This window comes from Oncorhynchus clarkii, chromosome 5 (assembly GCF_045791955.1).
Source record: "Oncorhynchus clarkii lewisi isolate Uvic-CL-2024 chromosome 5, UVic_Ocla_1.0, whole genome shotgun sequence".
NCBI lineage: Eukaryota > Metazoa > Chordata > Actinopteri > Salmoniformes > Salmonidae > Oncorhynchus > Oncorhynchus clarkii.
In genome coordinates, this window is record NC_092151.1 from 45,895,127 (window position 1) to 45,920,807 (window position 25,681).

The 25,681-nt window shown below is 46.6% G+C and overlaps 1 protein-coding gene across 1 annotated transcript in view; it reads left to right on the plus strand.

Annotated features, from left to right (window-relative positions):
* The window catches only part of LOC139408918 (guanine nucleotide exchange factor subunit RIC1-like), a 62,511-nt gene extending 37,639 nt beyond the window's left edge, over positions 1 to 24,872 (plus strand). Inside the window, exons 4-27 of the mRNA XM_071153376.1 lie at positions 5,927 to 6,025; positions 7,976 to 8,118; positions 8,577 to 8,713; positions 9,016 to 9,107; positions 9,752 to 9,840; positions 10,411 to 10,555; positions 10,842 to 11,052; positions 11,198 to 11,428; positions 11,598 to 11,636; positions 11,842 to 12,042; positions 12,263 to 12,423; positions 12,714 to 12,852; positions 13,278 to 13,385; positions 15,144 to 15,272; positions 15,491 to 15,655; positions 15,911 to 16,201; positions 16,331 to 16,474; positions 16,693 to 16,851; positions 17,478 to 17,614; positions 18,025 to 18,320; positions 18,465 to 18,680; positions 19,123 to 19,300; positions 19,636 to 19,824; positions 20,010 to 24,872. Coding sequence (XP_071009477.1) covers positions 5,927 to 6,025; positions 7,976 to 8,118; positions 8,577 to 8,713; positions 9,016 to 9,107; positions 9,752 to 9,840; positions 10,411 to 10,555; positions 10,842 to 11,052; positions 11,198 to 11,428; positions 11,598 to 11,636; positions 11,842 to 12,042; positions 12,263 to 12,423; positions 12,714 to 12,852; positions 13,278 to 13,385; positions 15,144 to 15,272; positions 15,491 to 15,655; positions 15,911 to 16,201; positions 16,331 to 16,474; positions 16,693 to 16,851; positions 17,478 to 17,614; positions 18,025 to 18,320; positions 18,465 to 18,680; positions 19,123 to 19,300; positions 19,636 to 19,824; positions 20,010 to 20,307 — 3,997 coding nt within the window. The 3' untranslated portion in view covers positions 20,308 to 24,872. The remainder of the gene's footprint in view (positions 1 to 5,926; positions 6,026 to 7,975; positions 8,119 to 8,576; positions 8,714 to 9,015; positions 9,108 to 9,751; positions 9,841 to 10,410; positions 10,556 to 10,841; positions 11,053 to 11,197; positions 11,429 to 11,597; positions 11,637 to 11,841; positions 12,043 to 12,262; positions 12,424 to 12,713; positions 12,853 to 13,277; positions 13,386 to 15,143; positions 15,273 to 15,490; positions 15,656 to 15,910; positions 16,202 to 16,330; positions 16,475 to 16,692; positions 16,852 to 17,477; positions 17,615 to 18,024; positions 18,321 to 18,464; positions 18,681 to 19,122; positions 19,301 to 19,635; positions 19,825 to 20,009) is intronic.
* Positions 24,873 to 25,681: the final 809 nt, after the last annotated feature.

Genomic DNA, 25,681 nt, shown 5'->3' on the forward strand with positions numbered 1-25,681 from the left:
TGTATGTCAGAGAAAAAGCCAAGCCATGTGGTCAAAAGAATTGTCCGCCTCAACGCAATCTAAGACAGCGGCAGGGTAGCCTAGTGGTTAGAGCATTGGACTAGTAACCGGAAGGTTGCTAGTTCAAATGCCCCTGAACAGGCAGTTAACCCACTGTTCCTAGGCCGTCATTGAAAATAAGAATTTGTTCTTAACTGACTTGCCTGGTTAAATAAAGGTAAAATAAATAAAAGGATTGTGTCGAGGCACAGATCTGTGGAAGAGTACCAAAACATTTCTGCAACATTGATGGTCCCCAAGAAAACATTAGCTTCCGTTAGCAAGATGGCGCCGACAGAGATGGTCGCCTTGCTTCGAGTCCTTAGAAAACTATGCAGTATTTTTTTATTTTAATTTATGTATTATTTCTTACATTGTTACCCCATAAAATCTATATCCAATACTTCTTCCCGGCTACATCACAGGATGTACCTGTGACTAGAATATTCAACGCTGGTCTGACCAATCGGAATCCACCCTTCAAGATTGTTTTGATCACGTGGACTGGGAAATGTTCCGGGCAGCCTCAGAAAAACATTGATCTATACGCTGACTCGGTGATTGAGTTTGAGGAAGTGCATTGGAGATGTTGTACCCACTGTGACTATTAAAACCTAACCTAACCAGAAACCGTGGATGGATAGCGGCATTTGCGCAAAACTGAAAGCACGAACCACTGCATTAACCATGGGAAGAGGACTGGGAATATGGCCGAATATAAACAGTGTAGTTATTCCCTCCACAAGGCAAACAAGCGAAATACAGGGACAAAGTGGAGTCGGTATAGGGGCAAAGTGGAGTCGCTATTCAACGGCTCAAACACTAGACTTATGTGGCAGGGTCTACTGGCAATCACGCACTACAAAAAGAAAACCAGCCATGTCATGGACACCGTCTTGCTTCCAGACAAAATAAACACTTTTGCCTTCTTTAAGGATAATACAGTGCCACCATCGCGGCCCACTAACAAGGACTGTTCACTGACTACAGCTCAACATTCATCACCATAGTACCATCCAAGCTCATCATTAAGCTGGAGGCCCTGGGTCCCAACCCCACCCTGTGTGACTTGGGCCCTGTACTATGAGGGCCGCCCCCAGGTGGTGAAGGTAGGAAACATCTCCACTTCGCTGACCCTCAACACTGGGTCACCACAAGGGTGCGTGCTCAGCCCCCTCCTGTACACCCTGTTCACCCATGACTGCGTGGCCATGCACATCTCCAACTGTCATAAAGTTTGCAGATAATCCAACAGTAGTGGGCTTCATTACCAACAACAACGAGACAGCCTACATGGAGGAGGTGAGGACCCTGAGAGTGTAGTGTCAGGAAAACAACCCTCCACTCAACGTCAACAAAACAAAGGAGATGATCGTGGACTTCAGGAAACAGCAGAGGGAGCACCCCGTATCTACATCGAAGGGACAGTAGTGAAGAAGGTGGAAAGTTTCAAGTACCTCGGCATACACATCAGACAAACTGAAATGGTCCACCCGCACAGACAGTGGAGTCCGAAGAAATTTGGCTTCTCACCTAAAACCTTCACAAAACATTTACAGGTGCACAGTTGAGTGTATCTTGTCAGGCTGTATCACTGCCTGGTACGGCACCGCCCTCAACTGCAAGGCTCTCCAGAGGGTGGTGCGGTCTGCACAACGCATCACCGGGGGCAAACTACCTGCCCTCCAGGACACTGTTATCGTTGACTATCATCAAATGTGAAGACTGTATATTATCAAATCAATTATTCTCTGTGTAATTTTAATTGCACGATCAAACTAATCCTGTAACTTTAACTAGGAAGTCAGGGCACCATGGGAACATATTTCAATTTCCCGAATATAACTCCAAAACCATTGGATATCTGCACGAACCCTAGCATAGAATCATGAATAAGCGATATACAAATTGGCTTGATTATTTAACAAACTTAATCAATCACAGGATCACGTAAACACACACACAAATAGGTCATACATTGGTTACTACATGATACAAAGAAAAAGTTCCTAGCAGATGAAACCCGAAATGACTGCTTGGTAGACAAAGGAAATGGGGTGGGGACCACTCGAGCATTTAACTCATAGAGGATAACTACACTCATTGCTAATACTTTGAACATGAACAACCGCTCATTTGAAAAGATATTCCAATTTACATATTTACAAGTGTCTGCGTTTTTGTTGTCCCTCTGTGATTGACGGTCCTTCTGCTGGATAGTCAGTCGACAGAGAACCTCTGGTTTGTCCACCAGAGATCAAAGTCTTAGGTTGTTAGAATGGTTACTTCAGAGTATTTAAACAGCTGCAGTCTGAATAATTGTTCTTTAGTTTGTTGATTTATTTGCCATTTCAACGTGGGAATGCTCTCCACGTTCTCTGGTCTTGTCCTCTGGTAGAGATGTAGTTATTAACCATTTCAACAGCTTCAGCTCCATGTTTTCTCATCTAATGTACATTTTGTTGGAAGTGGTTTTGTACTCTGTGGAACAAGGGGTGGTTCTATGATGCCTAATGTGATGTCTGGGCTCATGGGGGCTGACTATGGCCACTGACTAGTTAAAATGTTATATCTAAACAAGTATCTTGTTGAGAAGGCCAACATCACATCTTCTCACAAATCGTTTCATATTCAATCATATATTTTACACAATCATCAGATGCAAATCCCGTCATTGAGAAGTGTATACAAACAAAGAAACAGTAATGTGTGTCTCCTGTGTTTCATTTGGTGACCTCATGAAGGAATCTCGACATGACTGTTCCTTGATTTCCCACCGACCGGTTCCACATTCTCAAAAATATAAATATTGTTTAATTCTCAAATTTTGGGAATGTAGGAGTTTGCGGGATCAGCCTCTGTGTTCCGCTGTGAAATCCTCTCTCCTCTTACTGTATGTCCAAAGGGGGAGAGGGTCTCTTCCAAGAATTTACTTCATGTTGTTAAGTCATAAAACTGTGGAGGGAGAGAGAGGGAGAGAGAGAGAGAGGGGAGGGGGTGCTATGATCCTCACCCAAAAAGGGCGCGTTGTGACAACACCTACACCTGATGTCACAGGAAGGCCAAAAAGATCTTCAAGGACAACAACCACCCGAGTCACTGCCCATTCAGATTGCGAGGTCAGTACAGGTGCATCAAAGCTGGGACCGAAAGACTGAAACACAGCTTCTATCTCAAGGCCATCAGACTGCTAAACACCAATCAATAACTCAGAGAGGCTGCTGCCTACAGCGACTCATCACTGGCCACTTTAATACATGGATCACTAGTCACTTTAAACAATGCCAATAATGTTAACATATCTTACATTACATTCATCTCATATGTGTATATATACTGTACCTTATGCCGGCCATCGCTCATCCATATATTTATATGTACATATTCTCATTCCATCCCTTTAGATTTGTGTGTATCAGGTAGTTGTTGGGGAATTGTTAGATACTGCTGCACTGTCGGAACTAGAAGCACAAGCATTCGCTACACTCGCATTACCATCTGCTAACCATGTGTATGTGACCAATAAAATTTGATTTGATTTGAGCCTTAAATGGAACAAGTTTGGAACAACCAATATTCTTTGTCTAGCTGGCCGCCCGGACAAACTGAGCAATCGGGGGAGAAGGTCCTTGGTCTGGGAGGTGACCAAGAACCCAATGGTCACTGAAAGAGCTCCAGAGTTCCTCTGTGGAGATGGGAGAGCCTTCCAGAAGGACAACCATCTCTGCAGAACTCAACCAATCAGGCCTTTTATGGTAGAGTGACCAGACGGAAGCCACTCCTCAGTAAAAGGCACATGACAGCCAGCTTGGAGTTTGCTGAAGGACTCTCAGGACTCTCAGACCATTTAAACAAATATTCTCTGGTCTGATGAAACCAAGACTGAAATCTTTAGTCTGAATGCCAAGCATTATGTCTGGAGGAAACCTTGCACCATCCCTATGGTGATGAAGCATGGTGGTGGCAGCGTCATGCTGTGGAGATGTTTTTAAGCGGCAGGGACTGGGAGAGTATCGAGGAAAAGATGAACGGAGCAAAGTACAGAGAGATCCTTGATGAAAACCTGCTCCAGAGCGACGGTTCACCTTCCAACAGAACTAAAGACCCTAAGCACACAGCCAAGACAAGCCAGGAGTGGTTTCGGGACAAGTCTCAATGTCCCTTAGTGGCCCAACCAGAGCCCAGACTTGAACCCAATCAAACATCTCTGGAGAGACCTAAAAACAGCTGTGCAGCGATGCTCCCCATCCAACCTGACAGAGCTTGAGAGGATCTGCAGAGAAGAATGGGAGAAGCTCCCGAAATACTGGTGTGTCAAGCTTGTAGCATTATACCTCAAGCAGACTGACGGCTGTGATCGCCGCCAAAGGTGCGTCAACTAAGTACCGAGTAAAGGGTCTGAATACTTACGTAAATGTGATATTTTCACCCCCAAAAATTATTTGCAAAAATGTCAACTGTTCTTGCTTCGTCATTATGGGATATTATGTGTATATTGATGGGGGAGAAATACATAAATATATTTTGGAATAAGGCTGTAACATAACAAAATGTGGAAAATGTCAAGGGGTCTAAATACTTCCCAAATGCGCTTTAAATAAACACTTACCCAAATCAAAAGTAGTTTAAATATTCATGTTTTATATTTTCAACTATTCATTACTCTTATTACAGTGTAAATGGTAAAGCTTCATGACACCAATTGTTGCTTTGTAGCGCCTGCAGATGAAACATTATGGAGTCTTCACCCTCCTGCTGTGTTCGTTTCATGTTCATTCTGTGTTCCCGGTCCAAAATGACCGCCCCCATTATAGCTGAGTTATAAATCCATAATAATACATATCACCTAATGTTGTTCTTTTCATCCACTTAATTCTTGTGACCATTCCAGGTTTTTAACTTCTATTTGCTATTTATGGCCTGTAGGCCTCATTGACCTGAGCTCATACAACTCGTTTTTGAGTAAATAAAGCATCATGTATGGATTATTTGGACTAGAACAAATGCTCAGATGATACATATTGTGCTATTTATCACAGACTTTGTGTCAAAGTTTAACAAGGACTCTCCTCACCAGTGTCATGATCAAAGATATGATCAAGAGCCTCCCATACAGTATATTGTTTGGTCATTGTGCTGCCACAGAATGAGTTGTGAGCAAGGCCTTAAAAACAATCTATATGTCCCAGAGCTGCTAGAAAAGTTATATATATTATTGAAACAATGTTGCGATTGTTTGTGAGATTCTAATTGGGGGAAAGTTTCTGTGGGGGTTGCCATGGAAGCCAAGAAAGGGAGTGAGGTGTGTGTGTGTGTGCTCAAACATACATGCATGTGGGGGTCTGGGAGAGGAAGTGTGTCCATCTGATGAATGGGCATGTGCTTGAACTCAATTTTATACACTAATTGTAGTCTCACCCATTCATTTCTATTGACCGGTCATTGTTGACTGGGAACATTACAGCTGTACAAAAGTTAAATATAACACCCAAAATGTAATGAGAATCATCAAAATGTATTCTGTGTGTTCAGATGCCCTGTGTGGACAACGTCATGGAACCTTATGACAATCAGATGACAAACTTTTAAATGGGTCCAATTCAACCGGAACACAGCAGGAGTGTTCAAAGGACAGGGATACAATTTTGTGAAAATCACCGAAATCATGGTATTTCCTTGTTTTTGTTGTTGTCCTGGTGTCTTATGGAATCACTCCAGTCTGGAAGGATGCACTAGACCCAACCTGCTGTCTGACTGCTGCGGTTAAGTGTCATTATTGCCTAGATCCTAGAACGACGTTGTTGACTAACCCAGGCTTTTTTGCCTTTTTCATTTAGACTTGATAAGGTACTGTGAATTTTGATATTTTTGTGTGTGTGTGTTTTAGAGGGAGTCCGCGTGTCAAGGTCACCCCAGAAGAGCAGTGTGCCCCCGCTCTCAGCCTGGAGATGAAGAGACCCATAGATCTGGAGGCTCCCATCACCAGGTACTACAGTGTGTCTCACACACACGGTATACACACACGGTATACAAACCCCAACGTGTACACACCTAAATACGGAAACATACATACATACATGCATGCATACATACATGCATGCATACATACATGCACGCACACACACACACACACACACACACACACACACACACGCTGGAACTCATACTGGACACTGAAGAGTGTTTAGTATGCAAGTAAACAAAAATGTTGTTTTACATTCTGGACTGGTGCATGGTACGTACTTCAGCCACTGTGTACATTTTGTGCTGAAGAGATTTCCTCCTCCTCCCAAACCAATTTGTCAATTTGACTGCGGCAAATTATTTAACTGCGTATGGCTTCGCACATTCTTCCTCTAGTCCCTGTGGACTTCAGTAGGACATTAAAGATCTATCATCCTTGCGTTTCCTTTGTCTGTCTGTGCATGGGGGTGTCTCTCTGTCTGTGCATGGGGGTGTCTCTCTGTCTGTGCATGGGGGTGTCTCTCTGTCTGTGCGTGGGGGCGTCTCTCTGGCTGCGCGTGGGGGCGTCTCTCTGTCTGCGCGGGGGGGCGTCTCTCTGTCTGCGCGGGGGGGCGTCTCTCTGCCTGCGCGGGGGGGCGTCTCTCTGCCTGCGCGGGGGGCGTCTCTCTGTCTGCGCTTGGGGGCGTGTCTCTGTCTGCGCTTGGGGGCGTGTCTCTGTCTGCGCGTGGGGGCGTGTCTCTGTCTGCGCGTGGGGGCGTCTCTCTGGCTGCGCGGGGGGGGGGGGGGTGTCTCTCTGGCTGCGCGGGGGGGGCGTCTCTCTGTCTGCGCGTGGGGGCGTCTCTCTGTCTGCGCGTGGGGGCGTGTCTCTGTCTGCGCGTGGGGGCGTGTCTCTGTCTGCGCGTGGGGGCGTGTCTCTGCGCGTGTCTGCGTGGGGGTGTCTGTGCGCGGGGGCATCTCTGCGTGCGTGTCTGCGTCTCTGCGTGCGTCTCTGCGTGCGTCTCTGCATGCGTCTCTGTGTGCGTCTCTGCGTGAGTGTCTGTGCGTCTCTGCGTGCGTCTCTGCGTGCGTGTCTGTGGGTCTCTGCGTGCGTGTCTGTGTGTCTCTGCGTGTGTTTCTGCGTGTGTCCATCCTGCCAGTAGCCTGGCTTTAGAGCTGCATGCCTGGGGTGAACTTTAGCAGAGCAGCTAAGCTCCAATATTGTCCTTTTTGCTTGAGAAGACCCATTCTCCAGGGAGTCCTGGTGGCTGTTGGCTCTAGAATGCCCCCATTCTGCTCTGGAGAGATGAAGCCAGACCGCAGTCAGATTACTGAGTTTAGGCTATCGGGTAGTCCTCGGTACTCACAGACCATCTGAGAACACTGGGACCACACATTCCAGCCGGGTCCCTCAGCATCTCCCCACTTCTCTTTCTCTTCATCTGTCTATCTTCTATTATCTGTCACTCTTCCTTTTATCCAACTTCAATTTTCTGTTGCATGCGCTCTCGCTCTCTCTCGCTCTCTCGCTCTCTCTCTCGCTCTCTCTCTCTCGCTCTCTCGCTCTCTCGCTCTCTCTTATTTATATATATATATTTTCTACTCATTTCTGTTGCGCGCGCCCTCACCCTCTGAATTTGTTACGTACTCGCTCTCTCACTACATCTTTCTCGCTGCGCTTCAGGCATAACAATGAGCAGGAGCGTTTATTTGAAGGACGCCGTTAAGGTGTCTGAGTGACTGCAGGAGAGGTGCTGGGTGCTTCTGATCTGCTGCCGTAAATCATTGTTTCGGGGCCTTCCTCTCAGATCCTCTGTGGGCTGCTTGAACATCCCCCAGTGCATTCTCTCTCGCTCTCTTTCTTGTTGTGTTGGAGACACTAAAGCCTGGTACTAGGAATAGATGTGCGCACAGCCGGGCATCCAGTAAACACTAGCTAAGCACCCCACCTCTCTCTCTCTCACTCTCTCTCTCTCTCTCTCTCTCTCCCCCCCAGTATTAAGTCTCTTCAGGAGGACTTGTTGGTGTCTACAGCTGATGGCTACCTCCACATCCTCCACTGGGACGGAGTCAGCAATGGCCGGAAGGCTATCAGTCTCTGCACCGTCCCCTTCTCCCTGGACCTACAGTCAGCACGTGGTCAGTCACACTCACTATACACCACCCTCTTCCTACCTCGCCTACCTGTACCCACCCCACCTAGCCCTTACCGATCCCTCTCAACTAACCTGAACCTCTACCCATGTGTGCGTTTTGCAGTCGGGCTCAATCGACACCATCCTCTCCCCAGACCTCGCCATCCTCTCCCCACTACATCTATACACGTTTACATAAAACGCAGCCATAGGGATTGTGTCTAACTGGGAGCCCAATTCAGATCTTTTTCCCCCACTCATTGGTCTTTTCACCCATCCCATCAAAATCGTTGCACATCAGATCTATTCCAGAGCTGATTTGATTGGTCAAAAGTCCAATTGGTGGGGGGAAAAAAATGAGTTGGGCTGCCGGTGTAAACGCAGCCTAAGTGTCGTCCCTGCGTAGGCCTGAAGTCATGTATGTGCAATGTGTTTCTTCATGCGTTTTATTTGCTCGTGCAGGTGGTCCGTCTCTGGATCTGGAGGGGCTGTACATCAGAGACATGGAGTACTGTGTGACTCTGGATGGCTTTGCTGTGGTGCTTGACGACGGGAGGCTGGGATTCATCAGTCCTGTAGCCAGCAGGTTTACCGCGGAAGTAAGAGAAAGAAGTCTGTGTGTGTGTGTGATTTGCTGTGGCGCTTGACAATTGACAGGCTAGGACTCATAAGAACGGTGGGGGAAGTGTTGTGTTGGGGTGTGTGTGTTTTTGCTGCGGTGACGCACACAACGCAGCCGTGTTCTGTAAGTCATGTTAAGCGTGACTGTCAAGGGTCGATGAAAAATGGGGGTGGAGTGAAAGGCGGAGGCGAGTGTCTGCCTGCGCGTCCGCGCGCGTGTGTGTTTGTGTGTCGGTAGTGACGTACGGTGATCTATTGGACTGTCTCTTGTCTCCCCCAGCAGCTGCAGGGCGTCTGGGCAGCAGACGTAACAGACGGCACGTGTGTGGCGGTCAACAATAAGTACAGGCTGATGGCGTTTGGTTGTGCCAGGTACGTGTGTCCTGCTGACATCAGTACAAGCCTCTGTAGCCACTTCCTGGAATGCAAATGACACAATCAAGAGAACCCATGGTCCCACTGTTAAGTCAGTTAAGCAGGAGGTGTGTGTGTGTGTGTGTGTGTGTGTGTGAGAGAGAGATCACACACACAAGCTGGCAGATTGCACAATCGGTGAGAAACGCTTGTCAAACACACACCAATCACAAAGGCCGACAGCGGCTTGTTTTGCACACACACGCTGACCTGCAGTGATGAGTTCAGCAGAGAGACCCTGAGTTGCAGTAGATGATGAATCAATCACCGGCTGTGGGATTCCGCATCCTTTCCGTTCATTAAATGCCTGCTCATTATTTCAGCGTTTTTTTTGTTTTGTTTTTCATTTAGGAAACGTCGGCTAATTCATTGCTGGTACTCTGTACTAAACCAGATTGACATGAACTTGACTGCACAAGCGGCTGTTATGTAATATACCTACTTCTGATGGGTCAGCGTTATTTATTAATGTATTGAATCCCCTGACTGTGTTTGTGAATTTCAATTTGCTGGCAGATATTGCCAAAGCACAATGTTACCTGAGAAGAAAGAGTAATGAGTAATTATTAACATTCGTCTCTCTCTCTCTGTCTCTGTTCCAGTGGCTCAGTATTGGTGTACATGATTGACACCACCACAGGATCCATGCAGCTCTCCCACAAGCTGGAGCTCACCCCAAAACACTTCCCCGGTATGTCTGTCTCTGACTGACCACCAGCTCACGCTCCCGTTTAGTGTTGACGGATGAAAGTACCCTTTTTTAATACAAACTAGTCCACCCCGTCAGGTTTTTTACACTGAATGGTATCACATGATGCCTCTTTATAGTGCTGGTTTTCGTTTTGACTCGAAAGTGCAAGTAATTCTATGGAGTAGTTCCCCCTCAACACATCAGCCATGCAGAGCCGTTGGTTTGTTTTATGGTACACTCATGCCCCCTAGTGGTAGTGGGTGGTATGAAAGTACAGCGCCGTGTAAAATCCTATTGACATTTTTAAATAACCCTGAGCTAGATGACATCACAGGGATGTTTATTTTACACGGCGCTGTGTTGTCTCTGTTGTTGACAAGTGCACGGTTAAACCGAAGAAACCATAGTACTGTAAAAGCAGGGTTGTGGTCAATTCGGGAAGTAAACCATATTCCTATTCTAGTTTTCCTCAATTGAAATGAATTGACTAAATGGAATTGACTCGACTGTATTACTGTAAAGATTTCTGTCTGACCGGTCGCTGTGTCTGTATCGAATCTCCCTCCTCAGACGTGTGGAACAAGACCGGCTCGGTGAAGCTGATCCGCTGGTCCCCCGACTACAGCGTTGCCATGGTGACCTGGGAGTGCGGCGGGCTGTCTTTATGGAGTGTGTTCGGAGCACACCTCATCTGTACACTCGGGGAGGACTTTGCGTGAGTGACAAGACGAAGGTCTTTCTTCGTTATTCTTCCTCCTCTGTTGGTCTTCATTTTCCTCCTCCCCCTTCCCAGGACTCCCGCAGCCGTAGTACAATTCACATCGCCGTCGTCTTGTCAGCTACGCTCTATGGTGCAGACTGCGTGCTCTCATACAGTATAGGTTGAGCAGGCTTCATCCCGAATGGGACAACAACAAAAAACGGGTGCAAAATCTTCTCTTTTTCTCCTTGCAATTGTGTCTATTATAAACCCTTCTCTATGACTACGGTCTCAACCCCAGGTATCGGTCAGACGGCACTAAGAAGGATCCTATAAAGATCAGCTCTATGTGCTGGGGAGCGGAAGGCTACCACCTGTGGGTCATCACCAGTAGAGAGGAAGCGGAGCTTGTAGAGAACATGGAGGAGGCTCCACCTCCTACTCAGACCAAGCAGGCGGGGATACTGCAGTTCCACTTCATCAAAAGCGCCCTCACCGTTAACCCCTGCACGGTGAGCTTATGGACAATGGCGTCAATGCACACGTTCCTGACACCAACCAATTTTGCTTGCTGGGCACTTTCATGTAGAATACTGATATGTTGCAAACAAATTGTTTTTTTTTTGTTGTTGATTCCCTGTTGTCTGTCCCTCCCAGAGTAACCAGGAGCAGGTTTTACTACATGGGGAAGACCGTCTGTACCTGACCTGTGGTGACCCTACCCAGGTCCCATCCAGCAGCTCCGATGGCCCTCACACCCCTCACCCCCATAACCTCGCCCACGGCCTGGAAGGCAGCCCCCTTCACCATCGCTCCGCCCCCTCACCCAACTCCATCTCTCAGGGACTTAGCACTTTACTGGGACACAAGCACTGGCACGTGGTCCAGGTACAACCTCATAAACTTCATTCATTTTGAATTCAGAAAGCGTTATTGTCCTTCAGCTACCCATTCAGATGTCGCTTTGATATGTTGACGTGAAGCTTGACAAGTTAGAAATGATGTTTGGCATCCTGTCAGTCAAACTATCCTGTGTTTTTTTCCCCCTCTGTCGTAGATTCACAGCACATACCTAGAGAGTAATTGGCCTATACGGGTGAGTCGGTGTGGGGAAATACTTATACGTCTGTCCTTTAGGGATAAGTATTCAGTGTGTGTGTGTGTGTGTGGCTACATCAAACCATGTTAACCTGAGTTGTCAAATGAATGCAGTTTTTCCAGATACCCAATGTCGTCATGCGCACTTAGCCTGCTATATCTATGGCTTCTAATGCATGAGAGGTGTGTGTGTGTGTCTATAGTTTGCAGCCATAGACACAGCAGGCCAGTGCATAGCGGTGGCAGGGAGACGTGGCTTTGCACATTACTCCATGTCCACCAGGAAATGGAAGCTGTTTGGGAACATCACTCAGGAGCAGAACATGACCGTGACAGGGGGACTGGCCTGGTGGAACGACTTTGTCGTTGTTGCCTGTTACAATTTCACCGACCGGCAAGAAGAGGTAAGACGGCATAACACCGATAACTAATGTTCAGGAACAATACATTTTACACCACCCTGTTCTGAACATGTGTGGGTCAATGGACAAATGGATTGAGAATGTGTGATGGTTTGCTCACGACGAGCTGACGAGCTCCGTTTGACTGGTCACTTCGATGGAGGGACAAAGTGAACAGCGGTACTTTCTTTCCTCCCCCGCCGTTTCTCCCCTCCCGGTGTAGCTGCGTCTGTACCTCCGGTCGTCCAACCTGGACAATGCCTTCGCCTCCGTCACCAAGCTGCACTCTGACACCCTGCTGCTCAACGTGTTCAGAGACCTGATAGTCCTCTTCAGAGCAGACTGCTCCATCTTCCTCTACAGCATCGAGAGGAGGCACGACGGGTAGGGAGAGACGAACACGCTTAGGACAGGCACAGGCATGCACACCCACTCATACAAAAAAAACTTTTTAAAAACTCTCACACACATTTATTAGCAGGCAGGACGAGACCGGTGGGGAAGATCACCTGACAGAGGTCACGGATGATAATCAATAGTGTTGTGAAAAGAAAGTCACGTGAACTTTCCTATAATACTTATCACATGCCATTGGTTGGGGATTTAACTAGGGGGGGGGGGGGGGGCTTTACAAAGGACCTGTCCAATCAATGCTGTGTTGTCTTTCCCTGAAGACCCAACCCGTCAGCCTGTGTTGAGCTGCTTCAGGAGGTGTCCATGTCCCGCTACATCCCCCATCCTGCCCTGGTGGTGTCTGTCACCCTCACCTCGGTGCGCACAGAGACCGGCATCGCGCTTAAAGCCCCACAGCAGGTACTGGTTTCAATACACACATGAAATCCCATCAAAAACTTGGTCTCTTCAGACATCAGCGTGGCTCCCCCCCTGCTCCTAGCGCTTTTCTCCAACCCCTTGTTCCTGGAGTGCTACCGTCCTGTAGGTTTTCACTCCAACCCTAATCGAGCGCATCTGATTCTAATAACCAGCTGGTTGATGAGCTGAATCAGGTTAGTTAGAGCTGGGGTTGGAGCCAAAAACCTACAAGGGGGGTAGATCTCCAGGAACAAGGGGTTGGAGAGCCCTTATTTTGCAGCTATTTTGAACAGAGTTTTAATTTGTGCTGATTGCGATGTCTTTTAAACCTACTTTAGTGAATGCACTGATTTGTGAATCACTCTGGGTAAATGTCTGCTAAGTTGTTAAAATGTGAATAGTACTAATTTGTGTCGCTGTACTAGGCCTGTATGGCAGAGAGCATCATGCTGAACCTGGCTGGCCAACTCATCATGCTACAGAGAGACCGTTCTGGACCACAGGTACGAGAGAAGGAAGACCAGAAGAAACTGGTGAGTCACACACACACAGTACCAGTCAAAAGTTTGGACACCTACTCATTCAAGGGTTTTTCTTTATTTTAAATTGTTTCTACATTGTAGAAAACTAGTGAAGACATCAAAACTATGAAATAACACACATGGAATCATGTAGTAACCAAAAAAAGTGTTAAACAAATCAAAATATATTTTTGATTCTTCAAAGTAGCCACCCTTTGCCTTGACAGTTTTGCACACTATTGGCATTCTCTCAACCAGCTTCATGAGGTCACCTGTAATGCATTTCAATTAACAGGTGTGCCTTGTTAATATTTGGAATTTTTTTTCCTTCATGTGTTTGAGCCAATCAGTTGTGTTGTGACAAGGTAGGGGTGGTATACAGAAGATATCCCTATTTGGTAAAAGACCAAGTCCATATTATGGCAAGAACAGCTCAAATAAGCAAATAGAAACTACAGTCCATTACTTTAAGACATGAAGGTCAGTCAATCAGGAAAATGTCAAGAACTTTTAAAGTTTCTTCAAGTGCAGTCGCAAAAACCATCAAGCGCTATGATGAAACTGGCTCTGAAGACCGCCATAGGAAAGGAAGAGCCGGAGTTACCTCTGCTGCAGTTACCAGCCTAAATAAATGCTTCACAGAGTTCAAGTACCAGACACATTTCAACATCAACTGTTCAGAGGAGTCTGTGTGAATCAGGCCTTCATGGTCAAATTGCTGTAAAGAAACCACTACTCAAGGACACCAATAAGAAGAGGAGACTTACTTGTGCCAAGAAACACGAGCAATGGACATTAGACTGGTGGAAATATGTCCTTTGGTCTGATGAGTCCAAATTTGAGATTTTTGGTTCCAACTGCTGCGTCTTTGTGAGACTCAGAGCAGGTTAACAGATGAACTACGCATGGAGGAGGAGGTGTGGGGATGCTTTGCTGGTGACACTCAGTGATTTATTTAGAATTCAAGGCACACTTAACCAGCATGGCTACCACAGCATTGTGCAGCAATACGCCATCCCATCTGGTTTGCGCTTAGTGGGACTATCATTTGTTTTTCAACAGGAAAATGACCTAGCACACATCTCCAGGCTGTGTAAGGGCTATTTGACCAAGCAGGAGAGTGATGGAGGGCTGCATCAGATGACCTGGCCTCGACAATCACCCAACCTCAACCCATTTGAGATGTTTTGGGCTGAGTTGGACCGCAGAGTGAAGGAAAAGCAGCTCACAAGTGCTCAGCATATATGGGAACTCCTTCAAGACTGTTGAGAAAGCATTCCTCGCGAAGCTGTGCAAAGCTGTCAAGGCTTTGAAGAATGTCAAATATGAAATATATTTTGATTTGTTTGACACTTTTTTTTGCTTACTACATGATTTCATATGCGTTATTTCATAGTTTTGATGTCTTCACTATTATTCTACAATGTAGAACATAGTCAAAAATAAAGAAAATCCCAGGAATATGTCCAAACTTTTGACTGGTACTGTACACACACACACCTACCTACTGTTTGGGCTGTATAGCCTACTCCTACAGTCATTGTCATGCTATACAGCACAACCAGATCTGGGACCGGACTAAGTCACCCCCCCCCCCCCCCCCTGTAATAGTTGTCTTTGTCTCGTAATAATACATATATTGATTGCTTTAATTTGTCATACTTGATACTGTCATTGTCCGTGTACATCTAAAGCATTGTCTTACCCGCCAGCCACAGTATGCACCGTGGTGCGTGTATGCTGACCCGGTCTGTCACTCTCTGTTTCTAGCTGCCGTTCTGTCCGCCCGTGGTTCTGGCTCAGTGTGTAGAGAACGTGTGGACCACGTGTCGCAGTAACAAGAAGAAGCGCCACCTGCTGGAGGCTCTGTGGCTGTCCTGTGGCGAGGCCGGAATGAAGGTGTGGCTGCCCCTTCTTCTCATTGAAATGAAACGCTTGTTGTTGTCGTCCAAGTCTACACATCCTTCTATAAATTGCAACAAGAAGACACGTGTATGGCTACATTAGAAGGCATTTGAAGGGTGATGTTTGTCGGTGTGTTTCACGATCTACTTGTTAGTTCCCCGAGCATATTATTCGATGCTGCCACGCGATTGTTTCATTGTACCTCTCAAAAGGTGTGGCTGCCCCTGTTCCCGCGGGACCACCGTAAGCCCCACTCGTTCCTGTCCCGACGCATCATGCTCCCCTTCCACATCAACATCTACCCCCTGGCCGTGCTGTTTGAAGATGCCCTGGTGCTGGGGGCATCTAATGAGACCGTGCTCTACGACGGCCTGCAGGTACTGTAGTTAGGAGTATTATAGTAGTATTATATTGTAGTTATTACAGTAATAGTATTATCTGGTGTTGGGGGTTGGCAAATAGAACCTGGTCTCCGACGGCCTGCGAGGGAGAGGGGGGCTGATAACAAATCCTAGATACCATCTCTTGACGTTGTGCCAAGGCTCTTAATGCCTACAAACTGCTCTTGCACTCTACAACTTTTCAAATCACTGTCTCTGCGCGAATAACGTAATCACCGTCTTCTTCTGCAGGGTCCCAGAGAGGGCCGGGAGCCTCTTGAGGTGACGTTCCCTTATTGCACGGTGGAGAGGACCTCCCAGATCTACCTCCACCACATCCTGCGCCAGCTACTCGTGCGTAACCTGGGAGAGCAGGCCCTGCTCCTGGCCCAGTCCTGCGCGGCGCTCCCCTACTTCCCCCACGTCATGGAGCTCATGGTCCACGTGGTGCTGGAGGAGGAGGCCACCTCCCGGGAGCCCATCCCCGACCCGCTGCTTCCCACCGTGGCCAAGTTCATCACCGAGTTCCCCCTGTTCCTCCAGGTAAGGAGGAGGAGGGGGAGAGCGATGTGGATGGAGGAGTGGTAGAGTATTGTCGTTCTCGGCTGAGGCAACTCTTGTGCATTTTCGACTGAATTAATTCATTTATTCATTCATGTTTTCTTCGTCCAGACCATCGTGCACTGCGCCAGGAAGACGGAGTACGCCCTGTGGAACTACCTGTTTGCTGCCGTGGGCAACCCCAAGGATCTGTTTGAGGAATGTCTAATGGCTCAGGACCTGGACACAGCAGCATCCTATCTCATCATACTGCAGGTATCTACATATACTACCCTATCTCATGGCACTGTAAGATTCCTATCCTATATCCCAGAGGCACATTATTTAGAAATGTGACTGGTATGGAGCTAGGGTGAGGGTTGGAGCTCCGGTTAGGATTGGAGCCACTGTACGGTGAGCGTTGGAGCAGGGGTGAGGGTAATGTTTAGGGGTGGAGTTGTGTCGTGTATGGATAATGTAACTGTGGCGTCTAGAACATGGAGGTTCCGGCGGTGAGCAGGCAGCACGCTACGCTGCTCTTCAACACGGCTCTGGAGCAGGGCAAGTGGGACCTCTGTCGTCACATGATCCGATTCCTCAAGGCCATTGGCTCTGGGGAGATGGAGACCCCGCCTCCAACACCAACCACTCAGGTATCGGAGAGAACTAATTCAAGCTCGCTGCTTCTACTCTGTGTTCTACCTCTGTCTCTTCTCGCTCTCTCTACACCTTTAAATCATCTCTAAATCTCTAAGCGGCTAGACTAATCTATGGGGATGATATTAGGGATGGTCTAAAAATACTGTATAAAGACTGCTATTAAGGCTACGGCCTCACATCCACCTCTCTCTATGTAAGCAGTAAGGCCCAACGGGGGTGGTTGTGGTATATGGCCAGTATACCACGGCTAAGGGCTGTTCTTATGCACTACGCAATGCGGCTAAGGCCTGGATACAGCGCTTAGCCGTGGTTTATGGGCCATGTACCACAAACCCCCGAGGTGCCTTATTGCTATTATAAACTGGTTACCAACGTAATTAGAACAGTACATTTATTAAAAAATATATATGTATAATGTCCATATGGTATATTATCTGGTCGAGCATTCAGGGCTCGAACCACCCGGTTTATAATTAAATATAAATTGGATATAAACTGGCTGTTTCAGGGGATTACTGGATGAGTTGTCCCGCCTGAATATGAGCACATTGTTCGAACAGTAGATTGGAGTTTTAAATGCTTCCCATATAAGTGACCGGTTGATGTGTCCTCTCAACAGGAACCCAGTTCGACGGGAGGCTTCGAGTTCTTCAGGAACCGCAGCATCAGTCTGTCCCAGTCAGCTGACGGCATCGCTGCTGGGAAGTTTAACCTTCAGAAGACCTTTAGCATGCCCTCCGGGCCCTCCACTAAAGGGTACGGATACTATTATTATAGTAATACGTTCAATTGAACAGATTTTATTCAAAGAGATTTAAAGTACAGTGAGCGTATGCGTGATCCTGGCAGGAATTGAACACGCTGCCGTGGCGTTTACTAGCCCTTCTCTTCTATCTACTGAGCCGGACAGGCCCACTACTGCTGGGCTCCAGTTCTCAAGTTCTAATGAACAATGATGATGATAACATAACATGTCGTACTTATATAAAGAATTACTGGGCTATTATCTGTTTTGCATAATTAATTGGATGGAATTGAGACCAGCCCTCGTGGCATTTGCTATTCGTGTTCCGGGCCCTTTTCCTATCGTACCTGTAATAGCTCTTCCATCTCTTCCACGTGTCCTCTCTCGCTCTCTCTCGCTCTCTCTGTCTCTCTCTCTCTAGGTCTGAGCGATGGAGTAAGGACAGTGACTGTGCTGAGAACATGTACATAGACATGATGTTATGGCGTCACGCCCGGCACCTGCTGGAGCAGGTCCGCCTCAAAGACCTAGGCTGTTTCTCCGCCCAGCTGGGCTTCGAGCTGATTGGCTGGCTGTGCCGCGAGCGCACCCGGGTAGCGCGGCTCGATGACTTTGTGATGGCGCTGAAGTGTCTCCATAAGGACTTCCTCTGGCCGTTTCCTGTCATCCCAGCATGCTCGACCAGCTCGCCCTTCAAGGACGGACACCGCAAGACGGGTGAGGGTGTGACTGTGGCTGCATCTGCCCTCAGCTGTGGTTGTCGGTCTCCCCAGTCAACTTCCACTATCCCATTTCTTTGTAAGTGTGTTCAGTGTGCCAACCTTGATAAGTGCCTGCATGTGTGTTTCTCTCTCCCTCCAGTGCTGAGCCAGCGGCTGCTAAAGTCCCAGTCAGCAGACAGCCTGTTGAACAGTGACATGGACACAGCGCCCCCGCAGGCCTCAGCACGCAACAGCAACCACACCTGGCTGGGCGGTCTCGGGGCGCTGGGGCCGGAGCCTAAAGAGATGAACACATCATCTTCCCACGGGGGGCCACAGACACAGGAGGCCTTCCTCTCTCCACTCACTAACAAAAGTTGGTGGCCCTCCTCTACTTCAGCATTCACTTGTCATCTCTCCCCCCTCTCCCTCTCTCTACATCTGCCTCTCGCTTTCTCTCTAGCAGGCTCTCTCATTTTCTGTCTTCTTATCCCTTTACCTCTTCTAAATTCTCTCCGGTCACCTCCCTCCTCTCGCTCTCGCTCTCTCTCTCGCTCTCGCTCTCGCTCTCGCTCTCGCTCTCGCTCTCTCTCTCGCTCTCGCTCTCGCTCTCGCTCGCTTTCTCTCTCTCTCTCTCTCTCTCTCTCTCTCTCTCTCTCTCTCTCTCTCTCTCTCTCTCGCTTTCTCTCTCTCTCTCTCTCTCTACATCTGCCTCTCGCTTTCTCTCTACCAGGCTCTCTCATTTTCTGTCTTATCCCTTAACCTCTTCTTCTAAATTCTCTCCGGTCATCTCTTCCCTCCCCTCCCTTATCCCCCAGCGGAGGAGTGCAGTATCGGTTCGGCCACAGACCTGACAGAGACCAGCAGCATGGTGGATGGAGACTGGACCATGGTGGATGAGAACTTCTCCACTCTGAGTCTGACCCAGTCTGAGCTGGAACACATCTCCATGGAGCTGGCTAACAAGGGACCTCACAAGTCTCAGGTCCAGCTACGGTAAGACTGTTATCCTCTCCAGTCCTCTCTGTTAGGTGCTACAAAATACTCCTTCACCCCACCTACCATCCCGACCTAGCTAGATTTATGGCTGTGGTGACCTATTCTGCTTGTTGGTTTCATATGTGGGTTTGTGTATATCTTGTGTGATTTTGTTACCCTTTTGTTTGTGTGTCCTTGGGTAGGTTTCCCAGACACAGATTAAGCCTATCCTTGGACTAAAATGTTCTAAAAGGAGAATCTCCATTGCACGTGCTTCTTAGTGTAGGACTAGGTGTAATCTGTCTGGTAAACCAGCCCCTTCTGTACCATTCCTGATCTCTTTCTGTCCTCAGCTACCTGCTGCATGTGTTCATGGAGGCGGGCTGTCTGGAGTGGTGTGTTGTGATTGGTCTGATCCTGAGAGAGGCCACGGTCATCAAGCAGGTGGTCAACTTCCTGGACAGCCCAGAGGTTCCTCCTGAGACTGTCCAAAGTATCCGCTCCGGCCTGCTGGGAGTCGATGCGTGGGCCTCCACAGACTGGTTAGTCTATCCCTCTTTCTTTACTTTCTATCTCTGTCGCTCTCGCTCTGTCTCACTAAGCTAGGAGAACTGTTGCTGCACGTGTGTGCCCATGTCTGACAAAAATTCAATGAATGCTTGAAATGGCTATGAATATTCTTATGAATATCCTCTCCTCTATGAATCTCCTCTCCTCCTCCCTGTAGCCTGGGCTATAAACCCTTCCTGACCCTGATCCGGCCCCAGCTGCAGAAGCTAATAGAGACTGCTGTGGAGCAGGTCCAGCCTGAAGCCTTCCAGCCAGGGGCTTCCAGCCCCAACTCCAAGCTGACTGAGCCCCAGCCCGGATGCCCCAGGGCGGAGGACAGTAGAGGGCCTGCTCCCTTGGGCCTGGCCCTGCCCTCGGAGCCCTCTGGAGGGTTAGTGACAGAGGACGGAGGAGCTCCAGAGGAGCAGGAGGAGCAGGCGGCGGACGAGGGGGCGTATGACTGCACCCTGTCCTGACGTGCCCTGTCCTGACCTGGGTCGTGTTCATTAGCCACCAAAACGGAAGAAAATGGGCTGAAACAGGGAGGGACTACATAAAACGTTTTTGCTACGGAGTGTGTGCCCTAATGACTACAGCCCTGTCCTAATCTCTGACCTTGCTGGGCAGGTGAAGGGGTGTGGTGCGGGTGTGTGATGGGACACAGGATGAGAACGAAGAGGAGGAGGAGGAAGGGATCCTCAAAGACTGAATACTCTGCATTGTGGGTCTCGAACCAGTTTTGTTGGCTGATGTGGACCCAGATATGTTACATCGACCATGAGTGTGTGTGTCTGTGTGAGAGTATATGCTTGTTTATGTGAGGCTTTTGTGTGTTACCATACTTTGGGTGTGAAACACAAGGAAGCTCTGTCTTTGTTTCTCTCCTGCCCGCGTACTCATCCATCCTGGTGCTGGAACAGGGTCTGAGTGAGCGGAGTGGGTTGAGTGTCAGTATTATGGACTTGAGTCACTGCAAACAGCGCTTGCCAGGACACAGCCAATTCATAGCACCCAAACAAAAACACCTAAGATATCCATACTGTACGACAGGTGGTTCAAACCTCTACGTTTATTCTACTTCCCATGTATTCCTTTTTAAAGAATTTGATCACAGACCAAGTTTTTTTTGCAGATTCTGAGTTTGGGCTCGTCAGGCTTTATTCTGGAATGGAGTGTTCGAGCACAAAGCAGGCAGTTTGTTGCAATTTAGCTTTTTACCAAAATGTGCTTTTCAGATCAGAGAATTGCTCGCTGTCTGTGTTGTGGTCTCGGCTAGGCTTTAGTGACCGTCTAGGTATAAATGTATCCTGCTCGGCTGGCTTTTCTGTGTGATGTGAGCGAATTCCCAGTCAGATCACCGTGGCGACTTGTTAGGGAGAGCACAATGAACAAAAAGCATCCGTGATGTTCTCCCGAGAGACCTGTCAAACAAACCTTTTATTGGCAGCCATTCCACAGGACTGAACAGTTAAACCTTTATATTTTTTCACGGTTTGAACAAACGTCTATTGTACTTTTACGTGGAGTCAGTTCAAGTATAACTTTGGTACTTCTGGCAAGAAACCGCCCCGGAAACCCACGAACGGTGTTGCCGGGACATTTTACGAGATGCGTGTGTTGTGCAAGGGGAGGGTTCTCATATTTTCATACCTCATGGTGTACAGTGGATTTTAAAGATGTTTTATGATACCTTTGTCAATAATGTGGAGGTGTTCTGTTGCTGTGCCCTTGAGTAAGGCACTTAACCCTAATTGCTCCTGTTGCGCTATACGATTGTTACCCCACTCCCTGCGGGACACTCGAGGGGAGTTTGGATATGCCAACAACAAAAAACAAAACAATTCAAACGTGTGTAACAGAACAAATATAAGCACCCCTGAAATGAATTCAAACAAACCATGACTGTCTCCTGAAAGGAGAATCTAACCATATCTGAGGACAAACCACATTTATTATGATGATCATGACCTGCATCTTCACACACGTACTCGAGAATTGAAACATTATTGCTCAATTAATTGGCTTCGGTCCTGTGGAGGATCCAATGGGAAGCAAACCATAGGAGAAACAAAGCTATGTTCATTCACTTTATATTGATATGCCAGAGTTCACTTTTATTCACCCCTTTGTAAAGACAAAAAAAACCTTGTTAAGTTAAACACGTCATACATCGTTATCGTTTTTAAGGTAGGAGATAAAACACAATCCTATCAGTGATCTTTGTCTTTCCTTGGGAATTGCTGTGGAGTTGAAGAGGTCCTGGGCTCTTAAATGAATACAGAATACGTCCCATAGTTTCTATAAGGACCTCGGTCTATAATGTCTTGGTCGTTATCACTGTGGTAACATACCAAGACCTTGATCACAAGCGGTGATACTGATAACAATGACTTTACGAGAATCTCCAACTCCGAAGCGGCTGTGTGTGTACGATGTAACTGCAAAGACCAAGTGGTATTGCATCTGTTAATGATTTTGTTTTGTTGACTTAAAGTACAGTATCCTCACATGGAATCCAGCTTTTATGAGGCCGAGTGTTATTCTTATTTATTGGTTGTGTTATTACTATTCTAAATAGTCATTTTTTTATTCTTCAAATTGTTTTTATTTTGGCTATATCAAAGCAGCTAATGGAGAGCTATTTAATTGCTTTTGCCTCGACATACTGTAGTCATCTGAGTCTTTAGACCCATATCCTACCGCCTGACACGAAAAGAGCTCCTAAAACTGGGCCTCAGTTCGTTACGCGTCTCTGAGTAGGAGTGCTAGGTAGTTTTGCTTTTCAGATCATAATGTATACGATTACATGGACAAGGGGGATCCGAGTTGAATCTGGTGTGTTTGTCCGGGGCTACAACAAAGATGTGTGCTGTTTGGGGGTACTTGAGGAGTTGAGGAACACTGCTATCAAATATTATTTGTCACATGCGCCGAATACAACAGGTGTGGACCTTACAGTGAAATGCTTACTTACAAGCCATTTTTAAGAAATAAAGTAACAAATAATTAAAGAGCAGCAGTAAGAATAACAATAGCGAGGCTATATACAGGGGGTTCCGGTATGGAGTCAATGTGTGGGGGGGCACCAATAGTCTGGGTAGCCATTTGATTAGATGTTCAGGAGTCTTATGACTTGGTGGTAGAAGCTGTTTAGAAGCCTCTTGGACCTAGACTTGGCGCTCCGGTACTTCTTTCCGTGCAGTAGGAGAGAAAAGTCTATGACTAGGGTGGCTGGAGTCTTTGACAATTTTTAGGGCCTTCCTCTGACACCGCCTGGTATTGCCTCCTGGATGGCAAGAAGCTTGGCCCCAGTGATGTACTGGGGCCGTACACATTACCCTCTGTAGTGCCTTGCGGTCAGAGGCCAAGCAGTTGCCATACCAGGCAGTGATGCAACCCGTCAGGATGCTCTCGATGGTGCAGCTGTAGAACCTTTTGAGGACCCATGCCAAATATTTCCAGTCTCCTGAGGGGGAATAGGTTTTGTCATGCCCTCTTCAAAACTGTCTTGGTGTGCTTGTTAATTTGTTGGTGACGTGGACTCTCTCAACCTGCTCCACTCCATTCCTGTCGATGAGAATGGAGGCGTGCTCAGTCCTCCTTTTCCTGTAGTCCACATTCATCTCCTTTGTCTTGACCACTCTGACGGAGAAGTTGTTGCCCTTGCACCACACGGTCAGGTCTCTGACCTCCGTCCCTATAGGCTGTCTCGTCATTGTCTGATCTAGGCTCAGATCCCCCTTGTCCATGTAATCTTATACATTATGATCTGAGAAGCCAAATGGATCCTAGCACTCCTACTCTGAGACGCTTTATGAATAGGGGCCGAGGGATACTAGAGGACTAGAGTTGGGACAACACTGCTCTAGACAACTGCTGGTGCTCTGAACACACCGGTTCTGGTTAACTTACTGTGCATGTAGGCTGTGTTCCTCTATTATATTAGGTCCCTACAACTACAGAAAGTACAGCAATGGTGTCCACTTACTTACAGTAAGTACATCCGTATTAAATCGTGCAATTCTGAAATGTTTCTTTGTTTCAGCTTTATCATGTTTTTTAACATTTTTATTTGAATCCTTTTATTTTCAGTTTTCAGCCTTTTTATTTGCATTCTCTGCTCCTCCTCTTTTCTGTCACTCATACAGACCAAAATATTTGTATTTTAATCATTATTTTTGCTGCAGCTTACTGTGTTTGTAGTGTACATGGTTGTTTTTCTGTTTGGCCTCTCTTCTGATTCTCATTTATTGTTCTGCTGCGTTAAGAAAATTCCTTTGTACAGTCACGACGACTGTACACAGCATTGATGTGCTTAGCTATATTCCATCTCTGCTTTCAGTACGGTATAGTATCAGCAGTCAGTGGCTTACTTTGCGGCCTGCTCTCAAACTGTGAAGTTTACCTAACACGCGTACAGTACTTGGCTAACCAAAGACAAATGTTCAGAGGCTTTCGGTCGGTGTGTGCAGGTTGTTGAAAAGATGAGTGCTTGTGTAGAGGTGCAAAGATGTACAATGAATCCCCCTCCCCCCACACCCTCCCTCTGTGATGAGAAAGATAACCAACCATTGACGCTCAAACCAATTTTTCAGTTAGTTCTCAAGATTGTTTTTCTATATCATATAGAAATGGATATTATGATTATACACGTCATGTTTCTGTCTGATCTGATGATGAGAAGCCTATTGTTTTGCGTGTCTGTCTTTGCTGCTGGGAAAAGCACAGTCATACATGACACAGCGGTACTGTGTTCAGACAAAGGACGTTATGAGAAAATCTCTGGTTCATACACACACTATATAGGTGATCAAAGACATACTGAGTGGAAGAGGACTCTTTTTACTTCATATTGTACTTTAAAGTATTGCCTATCTATGACACATTACCTGGGTCATGCAGACAGTTGGACATCTTCAATGCAGTGTACAGTATATAGTGTTTCTTGTACAATTAGCCTTTTCTACTAATTTTTTGTTTTCTATTTTATTTTTTTTCCTGTACATAAAAGAACAATAAATTATTTTTAAAAACAAAAAAATGACTTATTTTTTTCCCAATTGCAATTGATATTTTCAAGACGACGACTACCAAAAATAACGGTTAATCAGGTATTAAGCACTTTATTGCTCTACACGGTGGTATCTTCATTTGAACACATGTTCATTTCAAGCTTCTTTTTTTGCATGGGGAAAAAACAGTGGTTCTGTTTCACTTACACATCATTCCCATAAATGATATCAACCATGTTAATCCTGTTGTCATGCTATAATAACTGATTTAACGGTATGGTTAGGGGGTAACTCCAGTTGATGAATATCTAAAAATGTCATACAAAACTGCACTTTATTCAGTGGCTCTGAAATACTCTGCAACTAAGTAAAATGTGTAACTAAAAAAAGGGATAAGTGAGTTAAATTTGAACAAGACATGGCAAGATAGGTCCACAGAAAACTCAACTTAAGATGTTGCCATGTCAATTTCAGATCCCATTTTTCTAACTCAAGTTTAAGTTAAATGATATCAGCGATATGAATTACTCAATTTTTCATTAAAAAAAATTCAAGGACATTTAAGTGAAATTCGAGGCCCATATCAATGGATTCAATTAATATTTCCACCAAATATTGACCCAGATTAAATTAGCGCATTGGAATTAACCATGTTTAATGGGATATGACTATTTGTAGCCCTATGCTAGCTCCTTTTGAGTAATGTTTATCATAGTTTGTTTGAACTTGACATGTGCTTTGGTGAACATGGAAACGAGTGCACTATCAAGACACTAGTGATTGTGTTTTGTTAGCAATGCACCATATACAGTGCCTTGCGAAAGTATTCGGCCCCCTT